Raw genomic sequence first — 19804 nt, forward strand, 5'->3', positions numbered from 1 at the left:
AAGGTATTTAAGGTTCACAATTAGACCTTGAAACCACTGTTGTACCTTTGAGGGAACATTTACATTGTTTGTACCTTGATGAACGAAAAACGTACCTGCACAGAACCTTTATTTCTAACAGTGTATATAACTGTTTACATCATCAATTAGAAAAATAGGTGTTCATTTTTAACCATATTCAATCAAAGTAACAACTGTGCTGAAATGACTGTACAACAGAGGTGAACATGGCACTTTTATTCGATCAAAGTCACACACCACGTTTTATAATTTCCTTGCTTATCACAGAGTATATGATCATCAATCACACTGAGTAAGAAAAGAGTAATAAAACTGATTTGCTTCCTAGAGCCAGTCCAGCACTGCTGTAGAGCTTCCTCTGTCTCTTAAAGAGACGCCCCACACAATCAACACCAATCGACGACTGCTATGGGCGCACCGTCCACAACGTTATACAGATCTGCACATGAAGAGAGAATCAGCAAGTCCTGCTGAGTTTCATTCGAAGTACCCTGGATTAATACACAGTAACAGAATTAAAGACAAATCAACAGTGCTTACTCTTACATAGACAATGTCTTCGGTTTGGGATGTAATCTGTGGGCATACTTTAACCAAATAGCAGTGGGTACAAAGCTGGTTTACTGGTATAAATGAGCAAAGCTAGCCAGCAATCAGCCGAGGCATTCTTCTTCTATCAGCCGCTGACTGATTACTGAATTGACAACTGAAATGACAACAGTGTTACCAGCCAAGGCCTTGGTAATCCAGCCCAGTAGCATTAAACCTTCATTTTTCTCCAAAAGCGATAACAGAAAGTGGTTAACTTGGTGGTTAACTTTGTCACCTCAAATGGCCAATTGAACTGAACAGTCAGAAGGTCATCAAACTTGGTTGCCAACAGCATTTAGTTCACTACAACTAATATTAGCTTACATGGCATGACTATAACCTGAGAGAAAAAAAAAAAACAACATTTCAACAGAGACCATCATTTTGGCTGTGAAAGTCTCCAAGTTCATGCAGAAAACCATGGAAAAAGTATACCATGCCACTTGGTGAGAACCCGCAGATGCAAAAGCAAGCAAGAAAGTGTTGGAATGCTCTAGAACAGCTAGAATTTCAAAGAAGAGTTCAATAAAGTCTCGAGAGAAACTCCACAAACAACCTTTGTCTCAGTATCTTAAGATAACTTCCTTTACTGATCTCGCTTTTCCTTCTATCAAGCAGTAAGAGGAAGAAGTACATGGCTGAAGGTCACTGTGAAACCTCTCTTTGTTGGGCTGTGAAGGGACTGTGCAAACATCCCAAAAATATCTCATGACCTGAGCTGCCACATTGATATTAAGAGAAGGAAACAAGGTAACAAGGAAGCGCATGAGCACACCGGAATGACACTATTACCGGAAAAATAGTGTCAAGCAGCTCTATGTTATATGGGCAGAACAGAGATAAGATATGTTTGCATGTTTGCAGGTCATTGTTCTTTTATTGTTCTGGGGAAAGCTGGAAAATAAATATATATATAATTTTATTTATTTGATGATTCATTTTTACACGGACAAGACACAGAACTAAAGACATGCTTAACTTTAAAGGGAAAGGTTTGGCCTTGACGGAGGTATTTTCTGCCCACTGAAATCCACAACAGTAACCCATATTAAAATGTTCGTCATTGCCATCTAAGCCCATTCTATCTACGCTGTATTGCACGGAACGAGAGAAGTGGACCTGAACCGGGAGCGGTCCGGAATAAATACGATTTTAACGTTGCAGGGAATAGCCATAGTGACTGTTTGAAAACAATCGAAGGCACATGAATATTCCCCTTGATCAACAGTTTGAGAAGTGATTTGAAAGAAACAACGAAAATAAATGACGAAAGAAACAACATCAGCAGACATCGTCGAAAGAAGGAGTGAAGAAGGCCGAGCAGCCTGAAATATGAGGGACCAGGTGGTCTTGCTTATATCGTCACGGATGGCCTCCAATCAGAGTTCAGTGTAGATTTAGGCAGGGAGCTGCTTCAGTGCAAGAAGCGGATACTCATCTTCTGCTCAACGTCAACCTTCTCCAGCACCTTAAAGTGAGGAAAAAGACAAAGTCATGCACCCTAGACACAAGACTATGTATGATAAAACCACTCATCATGTCATAAACAAAACATTTAGCTTGTATGAATTATCTACAACTGGTACATATACAGTACTGTGCAAAAGTCAGAGACAAAAAAGCCATTATAATTAATCATTGAGGAGTATTAACTTAGCATATCACATTTTCAGTATTAAGTGTGTCCACCCAATGGATTTATTACAACTTTCTTTTTTTTTTAAAGAAATCTGCAGGGATATTTTTCCACAGCTCCAAAGTTCAGTCTTAGAAGTTGACCATGTTTTCTACTTCACACAATTTAAAATCCGTGCTAAAAAATTTGGATTTATCAGTCCATAAAACCTTTACTCCACATCTTAGATATTGTGTTCTAGTGCAGATTTTTCCCCTTTTTGTCTACTTCCCTTTCTCCGTTACTGCTTCTTGACAGCTACAGCTTTCAGATCCATTTTAATAAATTTTGAACTCCAATTCTGGAAACTGCTGCACACCCATACTTATTTTCCCCTTCCTTATGCAAAATCTTATATCTAATCTCTTCAGAAACATGTCCTTGTACTCAATGGCCATTTTGACACAGTTAACATTTTGGTGGAATTTGGAAATTAAATAAATGAAAGATTGTTGCTACAGACTGGACACAGGATACAAACAATGACCTTGACAAAGGTTTGACTGGGGTTAGACTGGCTTTACGTGGTAGAGCTTTCACCTAACTAGTTGCATGTTGCAAGCAAGCACAAAGCAATTAAAAATAATCAAAGTTGCATGCAACATATTTAGTTATTCCACTAGTTATGTGAGATGGTGAGGTTTGACTGCATTTAGTGACATTATTGAGGTCAAGTACTGCTGTTGGATGAGGAGTTCGGGATCACAAACACCACTACAGCTCATCTCAAAGCTACTGGACGGACTTTAGGCACCAGAGCATCCATTCTGGACACTTAAGGTATTTATCATATCTTTCTTATTATATAAAACAATTTTCTATTTTCTAGCCATCACGGCTATGAAAGAATAAGAAAACAATTCTGTGTTATATTGAGGAGGTCTAGAGAAGAGAAGACAGCTTATAACAGCAGGTTAACAAAGCAGAACATTAGAACCAAGCACCTGTGTGAACCATGTAAAGCCAGCCTAAAAATTCTGTGTTCCTTGTATAATCAATAATCAATAGTGATGTTGTATAATCATTAACAAATGGGCTTTGAGAAACAGGTATGATTATGCTCTGATGAGCTCCCAACTACAAATGGCTGTATCTACTTTCTGAGTTCCACACAGGGCATTTATACACTGCTGACGTAACTGGTGGTATGTGGTAAATCACCTTAATGAACTCGCTAAATGAGATGCACATGTCTCCATTAGTGTCTGCCTCCTGGATGGTCCTGTCAGCAATGCTGCCCAACTGCTCATCAGAAATATTCACGCCAACCATCATCCGCAGCACCTGAAAACACACGTGCACGAAAGTTACACGATGAATGTACGCTACTTAAAAATTGGAATCACTTGTCATTCATATTTACTGTTATGATTTTCAATAATAACTTGTACAGTGTAAATAGAAATACTATAAGCTGTTCACCAGAAAGTGTTTTAAGACATTTTATTAAATAATTCAATTTATTAAATAATTCCAGTTATTTTTTTTTTTAAACACAAAATGTTTAAATAATAAATAATTGCTTTATTTATGTATTTATTGTAACTTCTTTATTAGATGTCTGTCTGAAATTTGATCACCACTTTTCAAATAAATTGGAATTTTGTGAATATTAATTTTATCAGTGATTTACAGCTTTCTCAATAATGTTTGTATAATCTACAGACCCATTCATTATTCTGGACACATCTAACGTTTCTTAATGTTTTAAAGCTTCCAGCAGTTAAAACCACAATTTTGTAGAATAGTATCATCATAACAGAACAGAACAGAATAGTATACATTCATTTTCAGAAAATGCATTTTATATGACAGAACACACTCACTCTAAACTTTCAAACAGTAGTGTATATTGGGAAACACAGACACTACTTTTTTGTAACATTAGAGCAGATACAAGATAAATGATATCAGTGATCAAAGTGTCTCTGCTGCATATAAAGTGTTAATTGTCTTTCAAATGTAAATGTATGTAAACGTGTGATATTCACTATCTTTATTAACTAAACAACCAGGCGATACTGCATCTTATGCTAAGCAAAATGGCCACAAGAGAAGATTAAATAAAGAAGGAAAAATAAATAAGATTTATTTGCTGGATGTGTGACTCAGAGTTATCAGAGTTAAAGTAGGAGTGTGTTAAATCACATACACCTACAACACAAAGATAAATTACTAAATGAACCAAAAAAATCAGGTATGGATCGGCTCTTATGCTAGCTGCACACAATAAACACATGATAAATGTACTCTGTTCCATTAAAATACAAAACATTTTCATTGGGATAGTCAAACATTATTTTTGTTTAAAAATGCCAATATTTGAAATGACCATTCCTAAAACACACTGAAACTGAAGCTAATGATCCTACATTTTAATTTAATCTTTAATTTTATCTGAAATGTCCCTTTACTTGTTACATTCATGTTTTTTTATCTCTGTCATTGCTGCGAAATAGTGCCCTTAGTGGAAAATAAGGAGTGCCTGAGCGTAGTCTCAGTTAGTCCCTTCTCTCATCCTCTCCCTGCACTTTACTGAATAGCCGGTTTCAGGTGACAGGGAGGGGTGTCTTGGAGGGGATTATTCGCTTTAACCAAGCAGTCTCTGTTCCCCTCATGTAGAACAAGAAAAAGGTGTCCAGTACAGTAAGACTGTAAGTGCCTGATTTGAGACTTCTGGTAAGCCTGAGCAATAAAAATCTCTGCTTACCTGGAGGAGCTCATCTCTGGAGATTTTATCATCTCTGTCCAGGTCATACAGCCGGAAAGCAACTGGAAGAGGATGACAGATCAATGATCAACACAGTAAAGCTGAATTATATTGACACTGGCTTGTTTCTAGGCAAGAAAGGCTGTGTAAACACTAATTATAGTAATAAAGCTTGAGCTATTGGTGTATTTCCAGGAAAGAAAAACTGTATAAGCACTTAAGGGCTTTTAAAGGTTAAACACACTGTTGCTGTTCTATGTCAATTTTTTAAATTGTCATTCTTCCGCATTATTTGAACACGACAGCTGTCCTTTACATTGTTTAGGCATTTCACGATGAATAGACCAATAGAATCCGAAATGACAGAAAAATTAAATCTTATTACATTCGCTTACATTAAAAATGAAGAACCTTAACCCTCTTCTGTTTAGTTACCACTTTGGACTTTCTGACATTCGGGCCCAACAACTGTCAATGATCAAAAGGAGTTTATTCTAGGAAGGATTAAGCAAGGAGACACTGGTGCTTAATAAGCTTATGGGTGGACACTTAAGGGTGGTTTGTGCATACATTAGGCTTAGTCATAGGCTTAAAAAGATTTACAACTGCTATTGAAACTCCAGGCTCTATTGAGAACCACCATTAACAGAATTTCTAGCAGGATTGATCTTAAACCCTTCGGCACGTAATTTCTGATGCTCTCTACAGCGCACGTTGTCTTTAGAGCATGTGTTCTGCATTCTATGAGAAGCGCTTTAAAACTTACTGTACCTCACAGATTTTACTACATTAAAGCAGCATCCATATAGTGTCCACTAATCAGAGGAAAATAAACTACTACAAATGGGAAATGCACTTTGCTGAACCTACTCACAGTGTAATTTCTTTCAGAAAAATACAGCAATGAAACTGAATTAAACAATGACAATCTGACAATGACAATACCAATGCCAGTGTTACTCCCTTTTTACGCTTGGAATCTTGTGCAACTAATGGACTTACTGCAATTACTGTTTGGGATGAAGACCACACCTGAATACCTAGCTAATATATTTCCTTACTGTCACTACCTTCTCTGTGATGAATTTTCACATACACACCCTTTTACAGAAATAGATGTTCATGAATAACAACTGTGATAAAGTTGACATACCTTACTTGCACTGAATAGTTATAAAACAAGCTAGCGTTGTGTTTTATGCTATAATATGGATACTACAGTAATGTAACGAGGGTGTCTAGAACAAAATAAAGTTACATTTTTATAAAAAAATTAAACAATTTCCTCCCCAATTTAGTCAAAAGAAGCACCACTGCATCTTTCTGAACTGCCACGAACACAATGGCATTCAACAGCTAAACACGCTTGGAGGAGAACACTAACTGCTAATTAAGTTACAGCACCAAACAGAGGCCTGTGTTGGGTAGCACTGCATTAGGTAATGGGAGGAGAGACAGTGAGAAGGAGGACAATTATGCTCTCTCTGACTCCCGATTGGATGAGATGGCTGCGGCATCGCTGAGGTTCGAATTCATGTTCCCGACTATACGTAAAACTCTTAGATGCTTGCGCCACTTAAAACTACAATCCCAGAGACAACCTTGGATTATTTCCCACTTTTATGCAACAGCACAGCTAATGTTAAATGCATTTTATCTACACATTTAAAATATATTTTGATTAAAAAAAATGTACAGCTTGCATACTAGCTGTTCAAATTTCTACAGCACAGGGTGGAATATAAGCCTTGGGAAGTTTAATGTTATACTATGGCCAAACTATCCAACTGCAGTGTTGCTCATTACTATTTAAACTAAGTCGAAGATTGTTTGCTTAGTTGTTATCACTTAACGTCCCATTAAATGTCAAATGAGTGTTTTCAGACAATACATAGTTTGGGCTTTGACTACAGCTGAACAAAGCTGAAAGTATGGCAAGAACAGGAATCTTACAAGCCCAAATCTCTCAAAAAAAAAAAACAGTGCTTCCTTGAAAAACCTAGTTGTTACTGTTGAAACCTGGGCTCATCCTAACATGTAAACATTTCTATGTAGTGGCACTGCTTTATGGTTTTATGCCTGTATCTGACAGTGTAAACAAACTTAAAATGTTGAAATAAAATGACTTTACTGCTGTCAGTAATTTGTGTAGGCTATAAATAGAATTTTCTGACTAAAGCTTTTCTCTTGCAGATTCAGATTTTGTTGACAGGTCAATTACAAACATCAGCACACAAGCATTCAAGCATCCCAGCAACAAAAATTACATTTTAATTCATTCCCACATTTCTATCATGTTAGGATGTCGTTAACCTTTAGCATTTGGTCAGTTTTACGTTTTGCCAAAGGTTCTGTCCATAAATCAGTCATCCATTTATGGTGCATAGGAATAAGGTAGATAAAACTGTTCTAAAATCAAGAAGCAACATTCAAAGCCATAATAAAATACTTTCTACTCACATTAATGCAATTTGCATTATTTTTCAATATTATTTTAAAAATGTGCTCTTCATGGAATAATCTTTGACTGTTAAGAAGCTTTTTGACTAATACAATTACATATTTTTATAATGATAGATTTGGTTAATATATTGCTTTAATTTGTGGGGATCTGTTTCCAGCCACATATTCATATTTCACAGGGTTAAACTATATGTAGGAAGCCCACTCACAGGTTTATGGTGATTAGGGGTTTGGTAAACGCTCAGTTCAAGGCTTGATGATCAAAGCATACTCACAGAGCAGTTTATTGTTCCTGCTGTTGAGAGGCTCCCCAGCACTTGGGTCTTTGTTCTTTTCATTGTCCTCCACTGGCCGAAAGTGTGCCAACGTTCGCATGAAACCTCGGAAGTTCACCTGATCCTCACTGTAGGAGTTGAGAGAGGATCAGAAAGAAACAAAGGAGGACAAGAGCTGATCATCAGAGGACTAGAGCACTAAATACACAAAGCGATATCATGTTAGTCTGGGCTTTCCTGACCATAGACAAAAAAAACAGTGTGATAAAAAAGTGGGTTTTACACTTGTATATAAAGTAGCCAAAAATCCTCTCCCAGTTAAAAACACAGACACAGCCGGGTCAAATTTCTCTGAATCCAATGAACATGAAAAAATGTGGGGTATACGACTTTTTGTTCTGGAGTTAAACCACTGCACTTTAGTCGAATGGGATGATCTCACTTCTGTAAAACTTACTGTTTGGCTTGCACAATTACTCTCAAGAATTCAACACCTAAACACCAGGTAACCTTCTTCATTCACTATACCAGGGGTTGGCAACATGCGGCAGCCGCATGAAGCTCTTTTACTGCTCTGTTGTGGGTCCACAGCAGAAATTGATTTCCAGGTAAAAATAAAATAATCCTCCTTTGCAGTAAAATAAAGCTCTGCTGATGGTTCTAACACAGTTTTAACAATAAATGGTCTTAAACGCTGGAGTTAATGTTTAACTACTAATTCACCCTTTAACCCTGAAGACTGGCGCACAGACTGCTGGTCACCATAGCAACACAGACAACAATCTTGCCTAGCTAGTTTCTAATGAAAAGGCAAAGAGAAAGATTTAAGATGAACATCGATCATTTGGAGACGAATATAAGCACTCCAGCTGGTCTCCTGATACGTTTAATCTGCAACGATAAACTGTCAAACACTGCTGCCTCAGGCACTGTTTAAGGTGGAACGGGAAAATTCCAACAAGAAGCCAGCAAAGGAGAAGCTGACTTCAGTCTCGTAAAATTCAAACATTGAGAGACATTTTACAAGACACTGTTCTACTTTTATGGAAAAGTTTCCTGCTGGAGATGTGAGAAAAGTGGCTATAGCTGAGCTAAAGCATAAAGCAGAGCAAAGTAAGACTGTGTTTTCATTTATATTATATTTTTAGCCTATACTAGGACATCGGCACATCCTGAGACATATTTACAGCCAAGATAGTAAAATGGGCATAAAACGTTGTGGCTCTCAAAATGGTTTGATTTTTGTTGAAAGAACAAAATGGTTCTTCTTAACATTTGGGTTGCGACCCCTGCACTACACCATGCTTGAAGACGACATCTGGATGTTTCTAAAATGATAAATAATTCGAAATGTTTTGTCTATCTGCCTATCTAACTGGCTCACTTAGATGCCCTTTGGAAAACACATGGTTGCCTGTGCCTTCTGTTGACACACCCATGGAAAATAAGTTTGTTTTTTTTTACATCTTGAGGGAAACCACTCACTCAGACCACAGCAAACCAAAACATCCCAGAAGGACCCAAAAAAACATCTGAAACCATTAGAATCAACAGCTAGAATTACTCCGCCTACGTGCCATTCCTTCTGGGAGCATAATGATAGAGTCTCCACAGGCTGTCTCACAAAACATGTTCATTCAAACATAACCACAATCAACCAGACAGAAACTAATAAACAAAGATCCACAGAGTGGAATAAAAACAGTCATAATAAAGAAATACACTACATGATATTACTCTGTCTTAGTCGTCTCAGAACATTTTTCATAATAGTAATGAAATCTCTGGACCCTGGTCATATACATAGTCTGAAAGATGGTTAAAGTCTTGTGTAGGAGGGCTGTGCTAATTACACTCTACTTACCCCTCAGGGAAGAAGGCATTGATTATCCGATCACCAAGAGGGTTGATGGCCAGCTCTGGAATTCTCTGGAAGTCTTCACGGCTGAGCAGAGAAGAAAAGGACGACACAGAGGAAAGTAGGAGAATTGTTAATGGTTACTTTCTGGTGCAAAGTGCTTTTTTCATTTTTATGTGACTGAAAAAAATATGATGAGTGGCAACACAAAAGTCTACAAGTAAGGCAGGGAGTTATGCAGTTCTAAATCATATTAGGTCTTATAACATAGGTTTTACTAGAGGGGAGCCCTCAGGACCTTCCAGGCCTTCGGAAGTCTTTAGTACTAGTCTTTAGTCTGTAACTTGTAGTTCACTTTCATTTAATATAATCATCATGGTTGCTGTATTTAAAGTTTGCATGTATTGTAGTAATGCTCTTAGTTCATCGTTAAGTGTTGGTTCAATCAGAAAATTTGATTATTTTTTCCATAATATCTGGGTAGATAGAGCCAAACTAGCTCTCCCGTTAATCAGGAGTTCAGAAGCTGGACAGGCCTAAGTCAGATAACATAATTAGTGAAATCAACTCATCATTTTCAGTGGGTGGAACTGTTTTTTTTTGTTATAAAAAACATCACTCTAGACCTTCTGGAAGTTCTAGATAGCTCACTGTCAGCAAATATGAGCGGCATCCTGACCAGGTTTCAGCAAGTTAATAGAAACTGAAAACAGCAGTAGCTCTAAGCTAGGGCTCTTTAATGAAAGAGTAAAGCTGCAACGTAACGTAAAATAAGTTAGTTGCAAGTTTATAAGTTAGCTATAAGTTTAATGAAACATGGGTATGTTTGGATATGACATAAAAAATAAAATGCTTTCATAAGTTTCAGATACCAGTGTTTAATCTACAACAGCCAAAAAATGTTGATGTGTTCCAATGCTAGCTTAGTGCTAACATACTGCTGGCAATCCCATAGGGGCGCTAACAGAAATTAGTATTATCATACAGACAGTTTTTCCTACTTTTCTGACATTTGTGGCCTGAACTAAAGGCCTAGCTCTAACAGCCACAGTCCCAAATGGGATTTTACCAGATTTTAGCAGATTATGTGAAAAGTCCAAAAATGGTGAAGCACAAACAGCCGCACCCCAAAACAGATTACATTCGAACAGCCTGAACTGATTCACACAAATATTTACAGTTTTGGTACACATCACTACTTTTTTTGTCGTAAACAGGCTTTCTTGTTCACTCTTCTGCTGTGCTCTAATGAATAAAACATGTGTTACATGACAGACTAGCGCAGAGAGGGAAACTTTGCTTATCATTACCATTATTATTATGTATATTGTCATGTCATATTATTGTCAAGGTAATGGAAAATATTGTCAAATACATTTGATTTCATATCACTAACCCCTAGCTATGAACAGTGTACAATGCCACCTGACATGATAGCTGTACCAAAATCAGTGAATGCATGTTAAAATGAGAATAGGCCATAATACTGTACATGCAGACTTCATTGTAATTTGTCCTGTATAATTTCATATCGAGAGTTAGCAGCGGCTGAGTAATAATAAGCTCTCTTAATTTATATTAGTCATTAGTTGTCTTTTGTTATGACAACTAATGAATGATCAAGTCACCTTCAAGACAGTGATGCCGAGAAACAGTTTACAATGTAGCGTAAGTGGCACAAGGACACAGAGCTCCAGATCCTGTTTACTATTGAAACAGCAAAAGCATTCAGCATCAGCCACCAGCCTTTCTGATCCCATGTTTAAAAAAAGAAAACATAGACCTGTTTGGAACGGCATGCTTATATTTTTACCCCAAACAATGTTATCAGCCTGTATAACCTGCACACCAGCATACTGACCACACCAATTCATCAGCAGAGCTAACACTGTGTGGGCATGCCACGATCATCAAAGGAGAACACAAAGAAACTAGAACTGTTTGGACAGTAAATACGAAAGTACAACGTGATGTGATTCAGTGTGACTATACACATTACAAGAAACAAGCTCTCATGGTCAGACAGACATTATAACAGAGAAATGCTGCGTAATTATGATACAGCTAACTGTAATATTTCTCAAAACTCTGGTGCTAAATATTCAGGTAATTGTCATCCGCTACAGCATGAAAGTATGGAAGCACACAGTGAGCTGGTTTCTGAAATTTTGAAAATAGACCCAAAACAAACACAGCATGTTTACCAAGGAAGGTTTTAACCAAATGTTTACCAAAATATTTCACTTATCACTTATTTTAAATATCTCACGTTGCAAAGGGGATGGTTTCCCAGATCCAGATCAAGCTTAAGCCTAGACTAAATGAAGTTTTTAAATGCAAAAATACTGTTGGCGTTGCACTTTTGTCCAAGACTAAGCTCAATGCATATCCAGGAAACTGGTCCTTAAGAGTCTTATAATACTGCCTTATATTGGAAAATCATTCAGCTCCCTACACTGAGCAGCATTTCATTCTTTACAAACTCCTATTGTAACACCTGATTGAGTGGATAAAACCTTCAGGACTATCTGGATCAGGTAGATCTGAGCTGCAGTAAAACTTTGTGGGAATGTTTTTGTTAATGCAGATATTTCTAAAGTAGTAAACTAGTTCTAAAGTAGATTATTCCTCTAAACACTCATGGCCTGTTACCATTTTCACTCAAAACAGGCTGTTCAGGTTCTACTATAACTTAATATACTATACTTTCAGGCTGTCTGCAAAAGCAACAGAAGGCCAAGTGTATGTGGAGCAAAGTCCCTGCATGAAAGCGGAGGCTCTGCTACCTGCCCATTGTTTCAGTCACTGAGATTTGATAAAGGCCAGGCCTTACAGCCGTCTATACAAACACTGGACCCAGATTACACAAACCCATGAAAACAGCTCAAGATAAAAAGATGAGCCACAATGTACAGAGGTCAGTTCTCATGCACAGCAATGCATTGTGTTGATTGTGCAAACACAGGCTAACTCTGCACCGGAAACACTTTTGCAAGGAAAGGGCTTAGACAATTTCACAATGTGACATACAAGTAACTCTACACTGCAAAACCAAGTACCCACTTCATTTAGGTTAGCCTCACAAACATGTGTGTGTGTGTGTGTGTGTAAAATGTACTGTTCTGCAGTTTTATCTCATAACCACAACCCACTGAGAGCCATCAAGTTTTTTTACAGACATGTTTTAAGGTAGTTTTGTGAGAATGACTCTCTTGCAGATTATCGAATATCACAATTACTCCAAATGCATGTCCCTCTATTGCCTATGGGCAATAATGATATGCATAATTGCAGTATATGTAGACAAACAATTACAATAATACATGTATGAAACTGTCACTGGGGCAGTACCTCTCTTGTCACTGGGGTGGTACCAGGAAGGGTACATCTCAGTATCTTTAGTTAGAGAATCCACTGAAATTATATTTTCTGAGTTGTATTGAATCCACACACCCCGTCTTGTCTCCAGGCTTTTTATTTTATTGTTCTGTTTTAAAACATTAGATTATGAAAAGGTACAAATATACACTTTTCACCTGGAACAACTTTTTTAAAGTGCACAATTGGACCTTAAAGCACTGTTGTACCTTTGAGGGAACATTTACATTGTTTGTACCCTGATGAATGAAAAATGTACCTGCACAGAACCTTCATTTCTATCAGTATAGAGTGCAACATAACTAAGTAAAAACAGCCTTTTCCCCCCATCATAAACTAACAAACTCAAAAACACCAACACTGCTAAGAGTTGCGAAAACTGTTTTTAAGCAAGTTTAATCTGTCTTGGTGGCATTTCTGGGCTTATCACAGCATCCACTATATGGTAAAACTCCACGACATAACATTTTACCCGTATTCACTTTTAGACTGGTATACCTCCCAACCCTATTAGTGAGTGAGCCTGTTCCTGCACAAGTGACAATTACGCACATTTTACAGACAAAATGTTGATTAAGCAGCAGACGTCCTCCCAGACATTATTGTCTCAACACTAATTATCTGTTCACTTTGCATGACACAGCAGTGTTTATTAACGGCCTACGAAAGACACGAGACTTTAACCTTTTCAGCGTCTGCTCAAATGAAATGAATGAGCTATTCTTAAACACAGTAACCTTCTGGTTACAATAAGAGGTTTTGACACAGAAGCCCTCTGAGCAGGATAATCATAAACCACCTGGTAAATATATTTTGTGTCTTGTTTCTGAAACTAAAGAGAGCTGAAATGATTTCCCAACTCTGTTCTTGGCTTAACTGCCATCATTACTTCCCCTATTAGATATTCCAAGGCGACTTTCCCATCACCTCTCAGCTGTGCTTCGTAGCTGATTAAACCGTCCAGTGTGTGTATATACCTGAGAGCACCGTTTTCTCCTTTGTCCAGGCTGTGGAATCGGCTGTAGAGGCGAGTGATCTGACTGTGGGAAACTGCAACAGACAGGAAGGTGGACAGACAGATTTAGTAAATAAGCACAGAACAGGGTTACAATCATCTCTACATGACTTAAGGTCAGTCATTGAAATTGTGTGAAAACTAGAAGCAAACTGGTTTAACATTACAGAAAAGACTCCACTACCAACGGGAGGAATGAAATAACAATAGAACATAATAACACTGATGTTTGAGTAAAGAAAGTAGTACTGAGATGGAACGCTTTCTTTATTTATTTAGTTCATCATTTTCCAAATATATCACATTATCAAAGTTTTAGATAATATCTGAAGTTAACTTGAAATAAATTGAACTATTACACCTTTTTAAGTTCAAACTGGTCACACAAAGCATGACTCATCATGTCACAACATGTAAAAGAGAATGATTACATCAACTACCACACCAGCAAGTAGGGAAAAATAATATTGACCAATAATGTCATGTTTCACCACCCCACCCATCACTGAGCACAAACACAGAGCTAAGACCCTCCCTGATATGGTGATTCACCCCGAAATACATAACGGTACAGAAGGAATCCGCAATATGATGTCCGGTCCATGTTGACTTTAAGGGGACTATATAAAATACTGTAAAAGTTAATTAGACAGATACCAGATTTCCATAGAAAAAACCTAGAATTTATTTAACTTTATTAGTGTTCATACATGTTTTATTACTGTTCTGTACTTTCAACTGTTTTTTAACAATGTGAAGCATTCGTTGAATGACATACATTGCAGTTAATCAAGCTTTTGTCATCTATCAGTGCAGCTAAAGCTGAACATCAATATTATTATTTGATGTCGAGACCAATACACTGGTAAAGATTAGAGCTGAAAGATTATTTGTTTTTTATATCGAAATCTCAATTTAAAAGAGTGCAATTTTCAATTCGCAAGAGTTGCAATTTTCATTATGGCCAGTGTTGTCTTAATTTGGGAACATTAAGGTAATATCAGAGTTTGTAAAGTGCCTGTTGACGAGTTAGACCAATCAGAAGCAACCAAACAACTATATGCTGTGACATCACAACCAAACATAACTGGCAGTCTGGCATGTTCAGTTCAAGTCTCAAGCCAGAATAAGTTCTTGGCCAAAATAACAGGCTTAGACTTAAAATTTACAGAAAATAATCACAATTTAAATTGCAGTCGCAATATTGATCAGAAAAATCACAATTAGATAATTTTCTCAAATCGTTCAGCCTCAGTAAAGATGATATCTTCCAGCACTTTTATATATGGGTATATGAATAAGCAAGTCCAGAGCCTGTAGCTGATCATTCTAATAATATAATCAAGTACGCTAAACGTGAAAGGAAATAGGTCCAAAGAAAAAATAGGACACTGAGCCACATAATGACACTATTTCACACCAGTCATCTATGGTTTCCTTGAATAATAGTAAGCTTGTGACTCAGGCTGCAGTACTACAGAACTCACAGCTTCAGTCTGGTGAGTCCTGTCCTCAATGTGACAATTAAAGGAAGGACAGCCGAGAGACACACGACGCTGGTCAGCAAGGAGTGGTGCAACAAAACCACAATCATGCAAATAACGTTTGAAGATTACAGCATTGGAGAACCTGTCACAGGCCAGATTCAGCCATGTCGAGGCTTAGAGGAAAACACCAAGAAAAGAAACTGATCAGAGATCTAAACACTGGGGTTATAACATAATAATTGTGCTAAACATCACACAAAAAACATCCAAACTGGTTTCCTGGATTTAGACGATCTTTAGATTTAAAGATAATGAGAGAAGCTTAGTTTTGTGAGACACAACAGTCCTTTGACATAAACGGTTTGGTGTAATCCCAAGGAGTAAGATTACCGTGTAAACCATTCATTATAATAAAAGTGAACTTCCTTGTAAGGCAAGTTCACACAATCATGAATAGTCGGATTTGCATCATTTGCTGTACTAGATATACTGCAAGAAGTAACTTTCACAATCCGTGCCCTAAGGAAACGTGCAGAATAGACTGTAGGTAGCTTTCTGTTGTGATCACAGTCGTATGGTCAACAGTACTGAGTTCCATTTACTCAGTTCCATGTACTTAAGAACCATTTTGATGCTTTTCTGAGTATGTTCAAATAAAACTAACTTCAACTCTGGTATATTTTTAGAAGAAAGCAATGCTCAGTTTTATATGAGTCACAGTTAACAATTCCTCACACCTCATAAATCCGAGCTTTAGCTTGTTATTTTAGACCAAAAGGATCCCAAAAGAAGAATAGAGCCCAAAACTTAAAGGGGAATTCTCTAATTTTTCTAACGTTCTGCATAACTCAGTGGTTGAGTTGTAAACAAAGTCAGTCAGAGCGGTTTGATGTGAAATAGTTAATTTACAGAAAAACTTACAGACTCTGGTTTCTTTACAGTGGTGATGATGCAAATCAGGGGCCCTGATGACCACAACGCAGATATAGCCATTTTATTTACTATCCAAAACCACCAGTGAACTAGTGAGTTTTTTGTATGTAATGCGGATAATGGTAAAATAGTGGTTACTGTGAAAAAATTATGTTTTCTTTGTGGACTACTTTGCCTTAGAACATCCGTCCAGTATCCTCCCACCATGGATAGATTAAAATAAACTGATTAAAATACGTTTAGACCAAATTTTTTCACAAACTACCATAAAACAATGTCTCAGACATCAGGCAGTGTATTCATAACCACTTAACGTAATAACTGTATGCGAGGGAGCTTTTGGAGGTGGACGTCTGGCTCCTATCACCACCATTGCGAACAATTCTGACTCGGGCAGTTTCTCTAGAATGAAGCACTACACACCAAGCCACTCTGAATGACCTTGCTGACATGTTACCCATTTAATCACGCAGAAATTTTGAAAAATCGGTGGCTTTCCCCTTTAAACTCTTATACGTATAGATGCTGCAGCTCTATAGCACTCAGAACCTGGGGGGTTACTCACGTCGGTTGAAGGTAGCTACTTTTACTTCTACTTGGGTAACACTACTTTTAATAGTGGCATTTTAGGCTACAATGCCCACATTTGGTCGTTCATAAAGGACATTTAACCTAGAAGCTACCGTTACCTGCTTGGCTGTGGCACATAAAGCCTTTCACCCACTAGGCATCAGTAGTATGGTGTTAGCCAACATGCTAATCTGACTAATAGTACCCAGCCGACGAGGCTCAAGTTGGTTTCCTACTCGCCAGCTTCTTGTTAGGATTTCCCATTTCCACCTTAAATGGTGGACTTAAGGTGGAACGGGGAAATTTGAACAAGAAGCCGGCAAATAGGCTGCCGACTTCAGCTTCGCCAGCTGACAGACTTTTAGCTGAAACGACAATGTATACAAAGCTTTAACAACTTACATCCAGTCTCCTTCTTAATCTCCTCGATGTCCTCCTCTCTCAATAACGACGACGCTCTGGAGCCCATGGTTTCTGTCTCCTGTCACCGTACGTTAGCTCTCTAACTCGCCCTCACTGGTCAGGGTTTCTCGTCCAGGCTGCTCCTCGTTAGCTGCGGTAGCTAACGGCAACTTACAGACCAGTCTGGGAGTCGCCTGCTGAGCGGGTTTAGCCGGCGAGCTAACTTAAAACACAAAGCCGGGCCTCACAATATATCTGAACCCAATTAGTGCCTTCGATTACTTATTCAGACGGAACAATCTTTGTCTAGCAGCCTTTAAAGGCCTAACCGAGTCAGTTACACACAGCCCAGTGCGAGATTGACTGGACAGACTCTGAACACTCTGTACCAGCGACCTTAGGAAGGCTATGCCTGACGTCGCTAGTGACGACACACAATGGGCGTGTCCGTACGCGCCCCCTTTACGTCACGTTACTTTTGCATTAAAAGAAAGATAATTTTTTTATAGCGTTAAAGGAGTAGTTTTTTAACATGAATGGCATTAAAGAAGTGGTTTAATCCAACATTTCGCGTTAAAAAAATAAAATAAAAAAAATAAAAACATTTTCCAAGCACGTAATTGCTGCTTTCAGACAGTAAAAACTTTTACATCTGCTTTGAGCAGAGCTTTTAAAGGATCACTGAAACTCTTATTCTCATAGGCCACCAATAGCCCTACTTTTAATATAATTTTGCCATCATTTACCCTGTTTTCCCTCACTTATATTTGCCCATCATTCCTGCAATATATCTGTTATCATAGGTTACCTTTCAAGTAACATTTACTGGGGGAAGCAAACATACAGTTTTTTCAATTTACTTTTAGTTATAAAGCTAAATTTTCCATGTCATTTTATTGACCTTCAGTGTATGGCAGCCTGTTTCTGCCAGGTAGAAGAGAGAAAAAACATTGCCTGTGTCTCTTTTTTCCCTTCTATGTTTCTGGCTGGACATGGTATCTTGAATTCATGACTTATTATTATTATTATTTTTTTTTAATCCTGACTTAGGATCTCAAAATAATGACTCGTTGTCCAACAATGTTTGAACTATATGTTTCTATGAAATAATGACATGTTTTCTCATCATTTTACCTCAATTTTGAAATACTGGCTTACTATCCCAAAACATATTACTTTCTTGAAATTTAAGTAATTATTTCGACATAGTAAGTCATTATCTTTGTCAAAATCTTCGTCAAAACAAGATTTTAAGATCTTGTCAGTATTTGACATACTTCTGCCAGAGACAGAGAAGCAGAAAAAACACAGAAAATAGGCCCAAGTGACCCTTTTCTCTTCTACCTGTCAGGAATGGGCCAGGTTTTGCCACGATATTTGATTCCAGGTGGCACACAAAGAAGACAGTGAGAAGAGTAGATAAGGTTCATGATTTGGCTCAGAAAAAACAGCATGGTGAGACCAACACATAGACAAAAATATAAAGATGGGTTAAATTTAGTTTATATCTTTTGTCTTGGAAAACAGTGATAAGCAGTAGAGATTGTTTTGACCATATAAATTTAAGTGTCTCACAAGTTCATTTTATAAACATTAATCGAGCAAGTTTGATACTACTAGCTACTAGCATATCTAGCTAGTAGCTAGATATGCTTGCTTGTAGCTATAAGGCCAAGTTACAGCATTAAAGGAGTAGTTTTAGGTATCATTAGCATTGAGGGAATAATTCAATATTTCCGAATCCGTCTTCCTCATGACTGCTGTAGTCTTTCCTTACGGGATGTTTATTGCTATGTTGCTGCTGCTGTGACTAAGTGACTACACAGGCCTGCAGTGATGAAATATCATCTTTGGAAACTTTAATATAAAGGTAATGCAACTATATTATCTAAAAGTTTTGCTACTGCTTCTATCTTATAATAAGCTTAGATAAAGAAAAGGACACAACATAACCCTATACTTTGCCTAGGCCTGCTTTACCTCTCCTCTCTTGCACAGCTAGGCCTAGGCTATTAAGCTAAAAGGTGAATAACAATTTATTGCTAAAGAATTCTAGAGTATGTCAAACTCAATCATAAATCGTGCATTACTCAAGGAGGCAAAGTTGTTTATCTGTTTTTTAGCTTGTATCTGTACAAGGCCCAAAACATTTGAACCATAACTGCAATTCTATACCCTGTTGAAGCCTTTGGGATGTTTGTGTTGTCTTACTTTAAAACCATGAAAAAAGTGTTCCATTATTCTTCTTATTGATATGATATATACTCATTATAGATCTATCATATGTAGAAACATAAGAACAATTCCAGCAACACACAGTCATATAGTGATATACATACAGCCAGCAGTGACAGTAATTATAGTCCTGAGGAAAAACTGGTAGGGAGATGTTTGAGCAGCAGATTTTCAAGCTATTTATAAAATGC

General features: G+C 37.5%; 1 protein-coding gene across 1 annotated transcript; it reads right to left on the bottom strand.

Annotated features, from left to right (window-relative positions):
* Nucleotides 1-205: 205 nt before the first annotated feature.
* Nucleotides 206-17795, bottom strand: chp1 (calcineurin-like EF-hand protein 1). The gene is made up of 7 exons (XM_036575100.1): nucleotides 17379-17795; nucleotides 13949-14021; nucleotides 9600-9680; nucleotides 7736-7863; nucleotides 4998-5059; nucleotides 3449-3571; nucleotides 206-2080 (listed from the first exon to the last, which is right to left on the bottom strand). The coding sequence occupies exons 1-7, from the start codon at nucleotides 17443-17445 to the stop codon at nucleotides 2027-2029; spliced, it is 588 nt and encodes a 195-aa protein (XP_036430993.1). The 5' UTR covers nucleotides 17446-17795; the 3' UTR covers nucleotides 206-2026.
* Between the last annotated feature and the right edge of the window lie 2009 nt (nucleotides 17796-19804).

This window comes from Colossoma macropomum, unplaced genomic scaffold, assembly GCF_904425465.1.
Source record: "Colossoma macropomum unplaced genomic scaffold, Colossoma_macropomum, whole genome shotgun sequence".
Lineage (NCBI taxonomy): Eukaryota > Metazoa > Chordata > Actinopteri > Characiformes > Serrasalmidae > Colossoma > Colossoma macropomum.